We start from the raw sequence: 12,567 nt of genomic DNA, 5'->3' as shown, positions 1-12,567 counted from the left end.
TTCTGAGAGGGGTGGTGACGGGCCGGGCCGAGGGGGGCCTTGCGGCACCCCACTGCTCAACAGAGCACCCAGAGAGCAGTGCCCGCAAGCTTCAGGCTAGCCTCAGGCAGCCCGCACATCCTTGTCCCCATGCCCGCCACTCCAGCCCTCTATGCAAATGCTATGCCACCACAATTGTGACCAGGTACTATGATTCTGTATGATCTTGGAGAAATTCAGAGTGAATGAATATTTGAAAAAAAAAACTAAATGCCAATGGATTACTTTGAGATCAGAAAATACACTCAAATGCTAAAATAAAGGCTTGTTAAGGAAGGTTAATGGAGCTGATACAAAATCAAATCACATTTTCATGCTATAGCAAAAGCTTGTGACGGATGCTGTCATATGACAGCATGGCTTTTGCTGAAAGCAGTTTTCTTTATGGAAAGAATATAGCAGAGGCAAATGTATAGATACAATAACAAAAAGAGGTTTTTGGAATATCCCCTTCAAGATGTTAAAAAATAATCTGGATTGTTTGCACATTAATTTTGCAAGAATTTCTCAAATATGTCAAATAACCAAATGTCTTATTATGGCAGGAAAACAGGCTTAAAAATAGAAAAAACTTGTTTCATCTTCCTTGATTTTTCTTAACAGTTTCCAAAGAAAACTGGCTTCATATACTGGCATGAGTGCGTCCAACTGAGGTCTGGGAAAGAAAATTAAAATTGAACAACTTGCTTTTTTCTTTCTTGATTTTTCTGAACAACTTCCATGGAAGCTTTTGCTTCATACAGTGGAATGGGCTCATCAAGTAGCGGTCTGAGGAGGAAGAACGATTAGAAACGTCAGGCGTAGGCACAAGTGAGCACGAAAGAGGCAGCAGGTCACACTTTGGCTATAGTTTGATTGTATCCCTTCAGGTAATCCAAACAGCTTGGTGGGGCGCACACCTTTGGTCCAGCACCAGAGAGGCAAAGGCAGGGGGAATCTACGAGTTCCACATCAGCCTGACCTATTCAGCTAGCAACATAAATAAATAAATGAAAATAACATCCAAACAAAATAACAAACTCATCCATTAATATTTTACGGTTTAAAAGAATAGTAATTCCCCCCCTCCCCTCCCCTCCCTCCCTGTGTGTATGTATGTGTTTTTTCAAAATCCTGGAACTAACTTTGTAGACCAGACTGGCCTCTAACTCACAGAGATCCTCAGGCCCCTGCCTCCCAAGTGCTGGGATTAAAAGCATGTGACATCAGGCTTTCTCTGTCTCTCTCTCTCTCTCTGCCCCTCCCTCCCTCTCTCTCTCTCTCTCCCTCCCTCTCTCTCTCTCTCTCTCTCTCTCTCTCTCTCTCTCTCTCTGTCGATAAGGTTGGACTTGTTAGATAGCCCAGTATTGCCTAGAACTCATGATCCCTGCCTTAGCTCTCCAGGGCTGTGAATACAGATATGGTCCACAACATTGGACTAAATGTGTTTAAGTTTTGTCAGAAAAATATATTACTCAATCCTTTACTTTGTAAGTGATATCAAAACCCAATTTAAACAAACTTGGTACTTTTTTCCCCTCTTGTCAAGGCCCAAATGACTTCAAATTCTCTGGCAAGAGGGACAAAGAGGAAGGTGAGATACAGACTAGAATTGAGTGGGAAAAGGCACAAGGTAAAATCTCTGGGATACCCCTTTGGTGTACCAACCAGTACATTTGGAGAAGTGAAAAAGAACAGCTGTTTATCTGAAGTGAATAAAAACAGAGCTACTATGTGTACCATAAAACTGGAATAAAAACAGATGCCCACTTTTCCTTGAGAATAGAAAAACAACAATGATTTCACTTTGTTTTTTGGCATACCTGAAAATACCAGCCGATAACTTCTCCATCACGTCTCTTAAGATGCGTAACTGGAAGGGTTGTTAAGGTGGCAGCTTAATAGAGAGGGGACTAAATAAGCTGTGTAGTAAACACAGAATGCTGGCCTGGTCACTTCGATTTCCCTTTTGAAAAGTAAGTTTTGTACTTTCAAATTCAACCAGAAACTGTCAATCAGTTCTAAAACTTGTAAAAGGTTTGATTTGAGAGAACTTAGGTATGGCAGGAGCATGAACTTGTAAAGACAAGTGGTGAAGAGCAGCAAGCTGCCACTTAGCAGTGACCAAGATTATCCCCAAAGAACAGTTGGTGGAGTAATACATGGTTTTCATTTATGTACTGTGCACAGTGTTCAGTACTTACAGCTTTTACAGGAAGTAAACGTTTGTCAGTTAGTTTGGTTGAAATCACGTTCAATTTGTTTGCATAAATTCATTTATTTAAAAAAATGGAAAAAGCTAATTAATATATATGTATTTATGGTAGTCTGAATGAAAAATGTCCCCCACTGGTTCATGTATTGAAGACTTGGTCTCCATTTGTTGTGTTCAGGAAGTTATGGAACCTTTAATTGAAGGATGTGCTTTGTGGGGGCGGGCTTTGATGGTTGTATGGCCTCACCTCTGCTTCCTGCTTTCTTGGCTTCCCATGTGTGGATAATGGTGTGTTACCCCAGGTCCCTGCCCTGCTGCCAAGCCCTACCTCCCAGCCTTTATGAGCTGTATCCCTCTGGAACCGTAAGCCAAAATAAACCCTCCCTTTTATAAATTGCTTTTGATAATGGTGTTTATTTATAGCAACATATGAAGAAAGAATAAAAAAATAAGAAGGTCCAGAGAGACAGCTCACTGGTAGGATCACCTGCTGTGTTTGGAGAGGACAGAGCTTCGGTCCCCTGTACTCATACGGCAACTCACAAGTGTCTGCAACTGCACTTTCTGGGGACCTGATGCCCTCCTTTGATCGCCGTGGGCACCAGGTGCACAGACAACATGAAGGCATAGACCCATATACTGACATATACACCTTAGGCAAAATCAATCAATCTTCCAAAAAATACATGTCCTAGTACTGGTACTTGTAAAATTCAACTCTAGACATTTTGGAATACTTTGTGCAATGGTACCATCATAGGAGGTAAGTATGCTGTCTCTTGAGGTGCCATGCAATGCCAGGTCAGAAACAAAAGGCCCCGGGGTGTGTGCGAATGTGATCCTGTCTCCTGCTACTGTGTCCTCCTCTTTCTACCTGTCCTCACAGACAATGCTTGAATGAATGTATGGTACCTGTCACTCTCATACATGCTCCAGGAAAGCTCACAGCTAATTATAATTTCTTATTGTTACATTGAAAGAGCTTATGAGTAGGGTATAAGGCAAATCACAAGCTAGCAATTCAAATCAGTAGAAAAAGGATATAAAGGTATTTTCCCTGTTGTGCATTTGACAAATTCCAAACTTCATCATTAAGGAAAGCCACCGTTGCCCCCTTGAGGAAAAGGCAGTGGCTATCTGGAGGGTCCAACTTTGATAGAAGAAACAAAGACAAAACAACTATTATTAAGTTCAGAATGTAAAGATGCTTGAACCAGAAAACTTTTAATGCAAATTAATCATTATAGAAATCACAAAACTCAGCTACAAGCTTGAACAGTGTTTATTACTATTATGTATTTTTTTTTTCCTGTGTCATGATGAATTGGCTAGGACAAGGCAGATGCAGGGCCAATTTGGAACCCCAGGGATAAAATGGTAGAGAGTTATATATATGACAGGCTTCTTTGTGTGGCTTCTGGTGACTATCAGTCACTTTGTATGTGGGAAAGTGTAGACCAATATATTAGATTATAGTATTTGTATATTCGCTATGATATAAATATTCAATTAGAATTCCGTTAAAAGTATAAGCTTGGGAGGTAATTCATCTCTACACATATATTCTAACATCACTCTGGGTTATCAAATTATGACAATATTATTTATAAATTACAATTGTTTAATTACTAGAAAGCAAATTTTTAGGGTCTGAGATATGGCTCAAGTTATCAATGTGTTTGTCACACAAACACAAGGACTCAAGTTTGAACACCAGCACCCATGCAAAAGGCCAGGTGCAGGAGTGCACATCTGAAACCCCACTGCAGGGGATGTGGGGACTGGAGGATGTTTGGGTCTTAATGCCAGCCAGTGTAGCCAAACCGGCAAGGCCCAGGCTCAATGAGAGATGCCCTCTCACAAGACAAGTGGAGAATGATAGAGGGAGATACCAGATTTTATCTCTGGTTTTCCTCGCACATACATGCACACACACAGATAAAAGTGTAATTTGAAGTACAATTTAAAAATCCAGAGGCCACTGTATACAATGAACTAAATACAATTATAATTCATTCGAACTGAATGGACTTCCCTGCCCGATACAGTCTGGCCAGTATGCACCTAACATAGAGAAGAAGCTACATCCCTTTAAACACAGGGTGTAATTAGAACCCATACCCTTCTTTGCTAATGACATTCCCTCGGTGTAATAGATAATAGCAAGGCTTTTTATCTCTGATAATACCTGAAGGTTTTCTTCTGTTGTTACCCAATGGCCTCCAACACCAAGAAGTGTGATGATGTCATGCTTATGTGGTAGCTGTGATTTTACAGCCGGCTCGTCATCTTTACTATATAATCTCACTTACAAATGCACAGTTGAAAAAGAGAGAAAAGGTATAATTTATAAAAATCTGACAAAATTTATTTGGCATATCAGTCTTTTATATAGCAAGAAACACTTTTCTTAGTAAAAGGCAAACTTAGTTAACTCTAAGCTACACTGAAATGTATTCTACACTTAATTGAAATTAAATGCAAACAAAATAAATTTTGATTTGGAAGCAAGCAAGGTAATGCAACTACATAACTATGTCTGACGCTAACCGTAATAACGTAGCTTAATACAGTGGGATGACTGCTGTCTCTTTAAAATACTGAGTCACACACACTGAAACACACATTTGAAAAGTGACCACACTAAAGTACACTGTCCACTTCCACTGATGATTTTTATGAGTCAATTTCAGTCCTGGAAATCACATATTAGAAAGGGACACACACGATGGCTATTGTCATACTCAACAATAAAATGCAAATAGAATTGCTATGCGGTTCACAACACTAATCTTACAGAAGTAAATGGTGCCACCTAAATGTGCACAGATTAGGTGTGAAATAGATCCAAGTTAAATAAAAAGCTCAAGAAAGTGAATGGAGCAAACTTGTTTTTCCCAAATAGAGGGTACAGAAGTCACCCATCCAGCAGAGGGTAGCCACACAGAAGTAGCCATGAAATGCTGGACAGGTATGTATTACTGGGGACCAACAGAGTCTACTGATCACAGTGACAGACAGGTTTCTTCTTTTGGAGAGGGATGTTCAAGACAGGGTTTCTCTGTGTGGCCTTAGATGTCCTAGAACTCACTCTGTAGACCAGGCTAACAGAGATCTGCCTGCCTCTGCCTCCCCAGAGCTGGGATTAAAGGCTACCACCACCCAGCTGGTAACAGGTTTCTTACAGATATTTGCCTTTTGCTGTTTAAATTTTAGTGCCTAAGGCTTAAAAGGCACGCCCCCTCTTCCAGAGGACAGGGTTGAAGATGGAAAATTGAGTGAAGGAGTTATACTTTAAATAGATGAGTTTTTAATTAAGATTAAACCCTTAGAGGAGACATCCAATTTTATGAATGCAGTAATGATTAGTTCCCAGTTATGCCCTTGTGTAGTTTATCAAACTAAAAACATCACACAGGCTGGTCATGGTATAGGTACCCACCTCCTGCGTCTATGACAATATCTACTCCCAGGCCACCTGTTTCCTCCAAACAGCTTTCAGCAACATGGACTTTCCCACTAGAGATGTCAATCACGCGGGCTGTAAAGGACGGGAAGTCAGGCAATTGTACAGTTGTGTGTGATCAACACATGCAAGTCAGGATAGGAAAAGACAAGTTAGTGAGTGTCTGCTTTTGAAACAGATCCAACAATTATTAAATTTAAAGGAAAATGTCAAGTCTGTTTAGACTTTTTTCTCAAGGAACTCAATATTGATTGATAAAGATCAATCTAAAGGAGAGGGTTGGCATATTTGTAAAATGAATGAGTACATTTTGACCCAAGGCTGTTCTGTTGACAAAGGTCAGCTGTCTGAACACAGGTTAGATGGACCGGACCCAGACACAGCACACACATCAGGACAGATGTCACTGCACGCAGAGCTGCGTCCTGTATTTGTACACTATGGTGCTCGTGTGTCAGAGGCCATTTTGTCCTCTGCTAATCATGGAAACCCACCTTCCCTCACTGTCCTCTAGCTCCCCCAAAAGCAGAGCAGTTCTGAAAGTAAGGAAAAAGGAAAAGGAATATGACTGGTTGGGGAAGAGTGTGTGTGTGTGTGTGTGTGTGTGTGTGTGTGTGTGTGTGTGTGTGTGTTGTTAGGTCAGGGGTGTGAGCAAAACCTGGACCTTATGAATGACAAGAAAGCTTTTTACTACTGAGCGTTGTCCTTTGCTCTTAAAACAGAAAATAGAAAATGACTGTTAATAGTACAACAGAACTATACAGAGAATTGAAAAAAGTTTCTCAGAATCTGAACCAATGAGGATATAATTATATTTCATTTTGGTTTTTTAGCATCTTGTTGGGGAAAGTGTCTTTCAGAGCTATTCAGGTCAGAGGCTCAGTCGAACAGCAGCACTGTGTGACTCTTTGGTGGTGAGATGGGGAGAGAATGAGGAGCGGTGGCTAGGAAGGCAGGGGCTGGGGAGAGCTCACTAGTTAAGAGCACTGCTGCTCGCTCTTCCAGAGCGTGCGCGCCTGAGATCCACCCCAGGCTCCCAGCACCCATGGCAGAGGGCTCACAGCCGCTTCCAGGCCCCGGTGATCTGATGCCAGCTTCACACTCTGCTCAAACCAGCACACGTGTGTCACACACACAAATACAAATAAATCCTAAAACAAGCAGCTTTTAAAAGGGTGCTGAAGCAATCCAGAAAGGCAGAGTTAGCCAATAGGAACCATTTCCAAGACTGCAGTTTCGCCCTCTCCCTCCACTCTCGCTGCTCTGATAGACAGGGTTCAGTGACATGTAGTCACTGAGCTACAACTCACACCTTCCTGCTCCTGACCCTCTGTGTGCGCATGAACACTTGCAGATGCATGTAGGTGTTGTACATGCACACACATGTACTTCCGTGTGGGAGACTAAAGTCCACACTAGGAATGTTCCTCAATTGTTGCCCATCGAACAAAACAAACAAACCCCCCCACCTGTTTTATTGTGTGCATGTCTGCATGTGTGTACCATTCGCACACATGCAGAGCTCAGAGAAAAACTCACGGGAACCATTTTTCTCTTTCCACCATGTGGCAAGTGCCTTTGCCCTGTGGCCATCCACATTTGTATGTATTGGAACAGGGTTTCCCACACAATCTGTGGCATGTGACTTGAGCTACTTTAGCTAGCCAGCTTCCCTGGGGTCCCATCCAGGCTCCTCCTCCTGAATGCTGGTTAGAGTCACATGGTCCTGAGGCACTGGAGTCTGCTCTTCCTGTCTGAGTGGCAGCCGTGTTAACCACTGTGCCATCTCCCTACCCCAATTCTATTTTCAAATCTCCTCATTCTCTACCCTCTCCTCCTGCTGCTCTTCATTACTGCCCTTCTATTTTTGCTTATCTTTGTCAGATGCAGACTGCAACCAGGGAAATAGCTTGGCCTTCAGTGTTACATGGGGCTGGACTAAAATCTTGTCCTAGAACTTTGTCTCATCTATCTCTTGGAGAAGCTTTACTGACTGTGCAGTGAGGGTTGAGGGACCCGAAGAGGGAGCATCGTATTTAACACGGCCCTCCCCACACTGCTCTTCCCTCCTCTCTGCTCACTTGTGCGTCTCACCTGCTTTGCTCTCCACTCCAACCTCGCCCTGTTCTTGCTGCCCAGTTTCCTCCTGGCTCCCCCTCTTTCTTCAGATGAGTTCAGTCTATTGAGAGGCCGCCAGCCTCTACCATGGTTTGGACGTTTCAGCTGATCTAACTCGTGTTTATGTGCACATGGGTCACCTGCTTCTCAGCATTTTACAGAAGACAGATGGTGTTAGAGTCACACATGGGGTAAAAGGATGAGAAACACACAAAGTGAGGTGAAACTCTTTTGAGCAATCAGTTGAAATCGAAGAAGCAACTGCTATTTCTGACTCGTATGAAAGTTGATTTAATTCAAACTTGATTAAGTTGGTAACAATAGGACAAATAAGAAAAAACAGAAGATGTAAAATGTTGTAGGTTCAGAGCCTTAAAAAGGGGCTGAAGATGTGGCTCGGTGGTGGTCCACTGCATGCTACCGTGCATGAGGCCTGGGTCTGACCACCAGCACCAAGTAAACCAAATGTACAAACATCAGCAATAAGAAACTTCAGGAATGAACTGTTCGACTTAAGTAAATCTGGGTTTAGCAAACATGTGCTAAGAACATTTTAAGACTCATTTTTACTTGGGATTCTATACTTTGTTTTATCAGCATCAGGTTTTTTGTTTGTTTTTTTTTTCCCTCCTTTTTCTTTTCTTCTACTTTTTTTTTTTTTTTAAGATATTATCTCAATGGGTAGCTCAGGCTGGCTTTGAACTCATGATTCTCCTGCCTTACTCCACTGAGTATTGGGATTACAGACAAGAGACACCATTCCTGGCTACCAGTTTTACTTTCCCTGCAAAACTGCATATTTTAGATGGTCTATACTGAGTAACGGAACATGGAACGCACCTATAGAAGGCCTAATCCTTTCAAGATGTTGCTTGTCTTCCAGGCTGCATGCTGTTGAAATCACCTTGGCTCCTCTATGGTGTGCTAACTGAATGGCTATTGTGCCAAATGCCTGTGTGGAAATACGTATCAATGGGTTCACAGATACAGATGAAAGGACATGCCTAGTTTACTTCACAGACCATTCAACACGTATAATTCTTTAGTATTACTTTAATATATTTCAAAATGTTACATGGTAGAACAAAGAAATAATACGCTCAAGCTTAGCAGGGCAAGCATCTGACTGATCCCTTCAGAGCTGCAAGGTCAGACTCTACTGTAACCACACACACACGGTAGTCCAAAGATGGAGGGCCACGCTCAGAAACATGGGCGTGGAGGATAGCAGCCCATAAAGGCAACGTTAGTCTAAGCTGGCTGGCTACATGGCACGATGGGAATGTAATTACACTGCTCTAAAGATGGCGACACCTGAGAAGCACCATCTTAGGAAAGTACCACTCTCCTGATGTTGGATATCAGACTACAGTCAATGCTGAAGATATTTCTGCCCCCCACCCCAGAAATGGAGGTATCAGCCTGTTAAAAAATAAAAATATGATTTTTAGCCTAAGTCTTGCACCTTTTTTTCTTAGTGGATCATGTAGCATTTTTTTCTTTTCTTTCTTTTTTTTTTTTGGTGAAACATACAATTCACTCAACATGAGCACGGTTTAAGCATGTATATGACCCACCTGATAAATGCCAACACCCTTACTAGTGTAAGCAAGCACTGAGGTTATGGTTCAAACCTGGCCGAGAGGTGTACAGTGGCCCCTACAGACTCACAGCTGTTTCGGACCCCATGCAATAGTTGAGAATAAAAAGACTTGGCTAGGACACAGCCCACTGACTGGCAGAGCACTTGCCTGGCACGCCTAAGCCTTGGGTTGGTCACCACCACTGACAAGAAAAAGAAGGAAGGAACACAAGTCTAGCTTTGCTTTTTAACTTAAGGGTGGACTCAGAGTAGTTAGAAGCTGGCACACTAAGCCCCGCTTTGGCGTGCTGTTGGTAAAAGCTGCCTGTGAGGCTAAAATGGGAGGTTGGAAAAGAAATCTAACGACTGAATGATACAGAGGCTATCTGCAGACAGAACCCTCCCATGGTTCCTAGGTTGATGGTGTATTGGTAGAATTTTTTTTTTTTTTTTAAACAAAATCAAGGGACTCACACTTGCTCCATCCATGATCAGCACAGACTTTCCGGGAGAGAGGTGAGAAAGATAATACAGAGCTGTGCAGGCTCGCACACCATCCCGAATGGCTCCAGCAGCTGCCGTCCACGAAACCTTTTCTGGTTTATGAACTATCACAAAAACAACAAACAGTTCATTAGTAAGTTCATTACTGCCAACTCTTAGATTCAGTCAGATGCATCTCTACCACAGTGGACCACTGCCCCTTCTCCAGCCCTTCTTCATCATGTCACAGTGTCTCTGTTTTTATCGTGAGGCATGAAAAAGCCATTCTTATAGGAGTGTCAGAAGATAAAATATACCCCAAAAGCACATAGGGCGCAGCGTGGGACCGACTGTAACTCACAGCAAGTAGCTGCCTTGCTGGCAGCAGACAGCAGGTACCGGTGTCTCAGCCTGCGCTCTGCAGCTCTTGCTCAGAGTTCATCATGTGTGTACTCCTGCAGTTACCACTTCTGCCTGGCTCTGAAACTCATCTATGTAGAACCATGCATTCTTTTCTACTTTGCTTTTTTATATTTCATATTGTTTTTAAGTTAAAATTCTTCTTTTACACTGTGAGGACGTATGGATATGACACAGCCCATGTGCAGACAGCAGAGGGCAACTCCCTGGGCCCCACGTTAGTTTTTAAGCAGATATTTCCTTGTCCTCATTAGAAGGCCATGGTGGGTGAAGCTTTCAGTTTTACTATTTTGTGGCATGGACCATGTGGAAAAGTCTTTGCTTGTTTGTCCATTTCTTATCTGATGGACACTTGTCTCCAGTGTCTGGCAGTTGAAATAACATGGCGAAGGATGTCAGTGTATTGATGTTGAAGAGGGAACCAGTCCCACAAAGGCACTGCTGCTCGAAGAGTCAATGGTGCTGTCAGAGTCACGCGTGTTAGCCCACCACATGGGTACGCAATGGCTCTTACTGTGACTGTCATTCTCTTTCCCCTGACTACCTCTCATGATTGCTGGCCTTCAGAGTCCTTTTATGAAGTTACTGTTGAAGTCTTGGTCAAACTCTCTACTTTCTTGGCTACTGTTTTATGGGAATTTTTATATGTTTCAGATGAGTCATCTCTTTATATGTTACTAATGTTACAAGCTGTGCACCCTGCAGAATGCTGGAGACAACAAGTGCGTTGGATCTCAGAACATTTGCATATACATACTGAGCTATCTTGCAGGCAGGACCCAATTCCAAATTTAAAATTTATTTGTTTCACATATATTTTATGTATATAGCTTGAAACTAATTTTATTTACTTTATCCTTAAAGATTAACTTATTTCAGTTTTATGTGTATAGCTGTTTCACCTTCACACATGTCTGTACACACTTGTGTGTAGTGCCCACAGAGGGCAGAAGAGGGTGTTGCCACACATGAAACTGGAATTACAAACACTTGTGATTCACCACATGGGTGCTGGGAACCAAACCCAGGTCCTCCAGAAGAGCAGCCAGTGCTATTAACACGCCAGCAATGTCTGTAAACCCAGCTCTGCTGGATGATATCTGAAGTCCATTAGCTGGGCAGGATGCTGCACTGTGATCACAGTGCTTGGGAAGCTGCAGCAGGGGATTATGAGGGAAAGACCAGCCTGAGCTACACAGCAAGACCCTGACTAAAATCAAAATGCAATGGCAAGATGGTTCAGCAGGTAAAGGCACTTGCTGCCATTCCTGAAGGCCTGAGTTCAATCCCCCAGGAACCACACGGTGAAAGGAGAGGACTGACTTCTGCAAGCTGTCCTCTGATTGTCACACATGGACCACGTGGTATGCATCATATGCACGCACACAAATCTAAGAGCAACCCCAAAACATACAAATAACACCCTAGCACTTCTTTTCTTAAGTGGACTCTTCAGTGCCTTCCCATTGCACTTGGGGACAGATGTAAAGTCCTAATATAGTTTTAAAAGCTCAACATACATGTGAGTATCATGTTGCACACACGTAATTCTAGAGCCAGGGGACAGAGGCAGGCAGATTTCTGTGATCTCCAGGCAATCCAAGGCTACATAGTGAGACCCTGTCTCAAGACTAAACAAACAGGTAACAACCCCCCCCCAAGACCCCTCAAAATGGGATAATAAACTAAAAAAATAAATAGAAGTTCTGTACGATCTCCCACCAAGATGTTTCTTCACCTTTTGAATGCTTCTTACGTCCAAATGAACTGTGGTGTTGTCACCCCTAAAAGCAGTCCTTCCTGATTTTATCTCAGATCGCGAGTCACACTTTTTATGTGATCTGGTCACAGAACCAGCAGCGAGCATTAACAACAAACCGATGCCACCTAGTGGGCGGATGGAGCATCCACACAATATGGTGGAAATGCCCAAATGAATGCTGGGAATGAGATGAAAAAGGTCACACTAAGTGCGATATAGAGTGTTTCTTTATGAAACTCTCAGGACGACCGCCATGATCTATATATACGCCTTCAGCCTTGGTTCCTGGTCATGACTCCCACTGCCTATTTTATTTTTGAAATGACTGTAAGTGTATCTTTCATTAAAGTATTTGGACTTTTTGTCCTTGGTTGCTTGATGAAGGTGCAGGATGGTCTTTATGCTGTTGCTGGGGTATGTCAGGTCAGAAGCAAGCTCCCTTCTGACTTTATACACTAATCTATTGCTGTTCTGGTCTTGGAGTTGACTTGCCTTGCCTGGTA

At 42.7% G+C, this 12,567-nt stretch overlaps 1 protein-coding gene across 5 annotated transcripts in view; it reads right to left on the bottom strand.

The window, feature by feature from the left end:
• Positions 1-279: 279 nt before the first annotated feature.
• Cryzl1 (crystallin zeta like 1) overlaps positions 280-12,567 on the bottom strand; it is a 40,282-nt gene continuing 27,994 nt past the window's right edge. For 2 of the 5 annotated variants that reach the window (XM_027415609.2, XM_027415611.2), the window contains exons 7-13: positions 9,874-10,007; positions 8,658-8,769; positions 5,676-5,774; positions 4,422-4,540; positions 3,278-3,383; positions 1,842-1,887; positions 280-807 (exon numbers count right to left, since the gene is read on the bottom strand). In XM_027415609.2, the coding sequence (XP_027271410.1) occupies positions 708-807; positions 1,842-1,887; positions 3,278-3,383; positions 4,422-4,540; positions 5,676-5,774; positions 8,658-8,769; positions 9,874-10,007 (716 nt within the window). In that variant the 3' untranslated portion in view covers positions 280-707. Of the gene's footprint in view, positions 808-872; positions 1,009-1,841; positions 1,892-3,277; positions 3,384-4,421; positions 4,541-5,675; positions 5,775-8,657; positions 8,770-9,873; positions 10,008-12,567 lie in introns of those variants that run through there. The other 3 variants (XM_035444315.1, XM_035444314.1, XM_035444316.1) reach the window with 3 other exon arrangements.

Source organism: Cricetulus griseus, chromosome 4 (assembly GCF_003668045.3).
Source record: "Cricetulus griseus strain 17A/GY chromosome 4, alternate assembly CriGri-PICRH-1.0, whole genome shotgun sequence".
Classification (NCBI taxonomy): Eukaryota; Metazoa; Chordata; class Mammalia; order Rodentia; family Cricetidae; genus Cricetulus; species Cricetulus griseus.
This window is presented reverse-complemented; position numbering and strand designations above follow the sequence as displayed.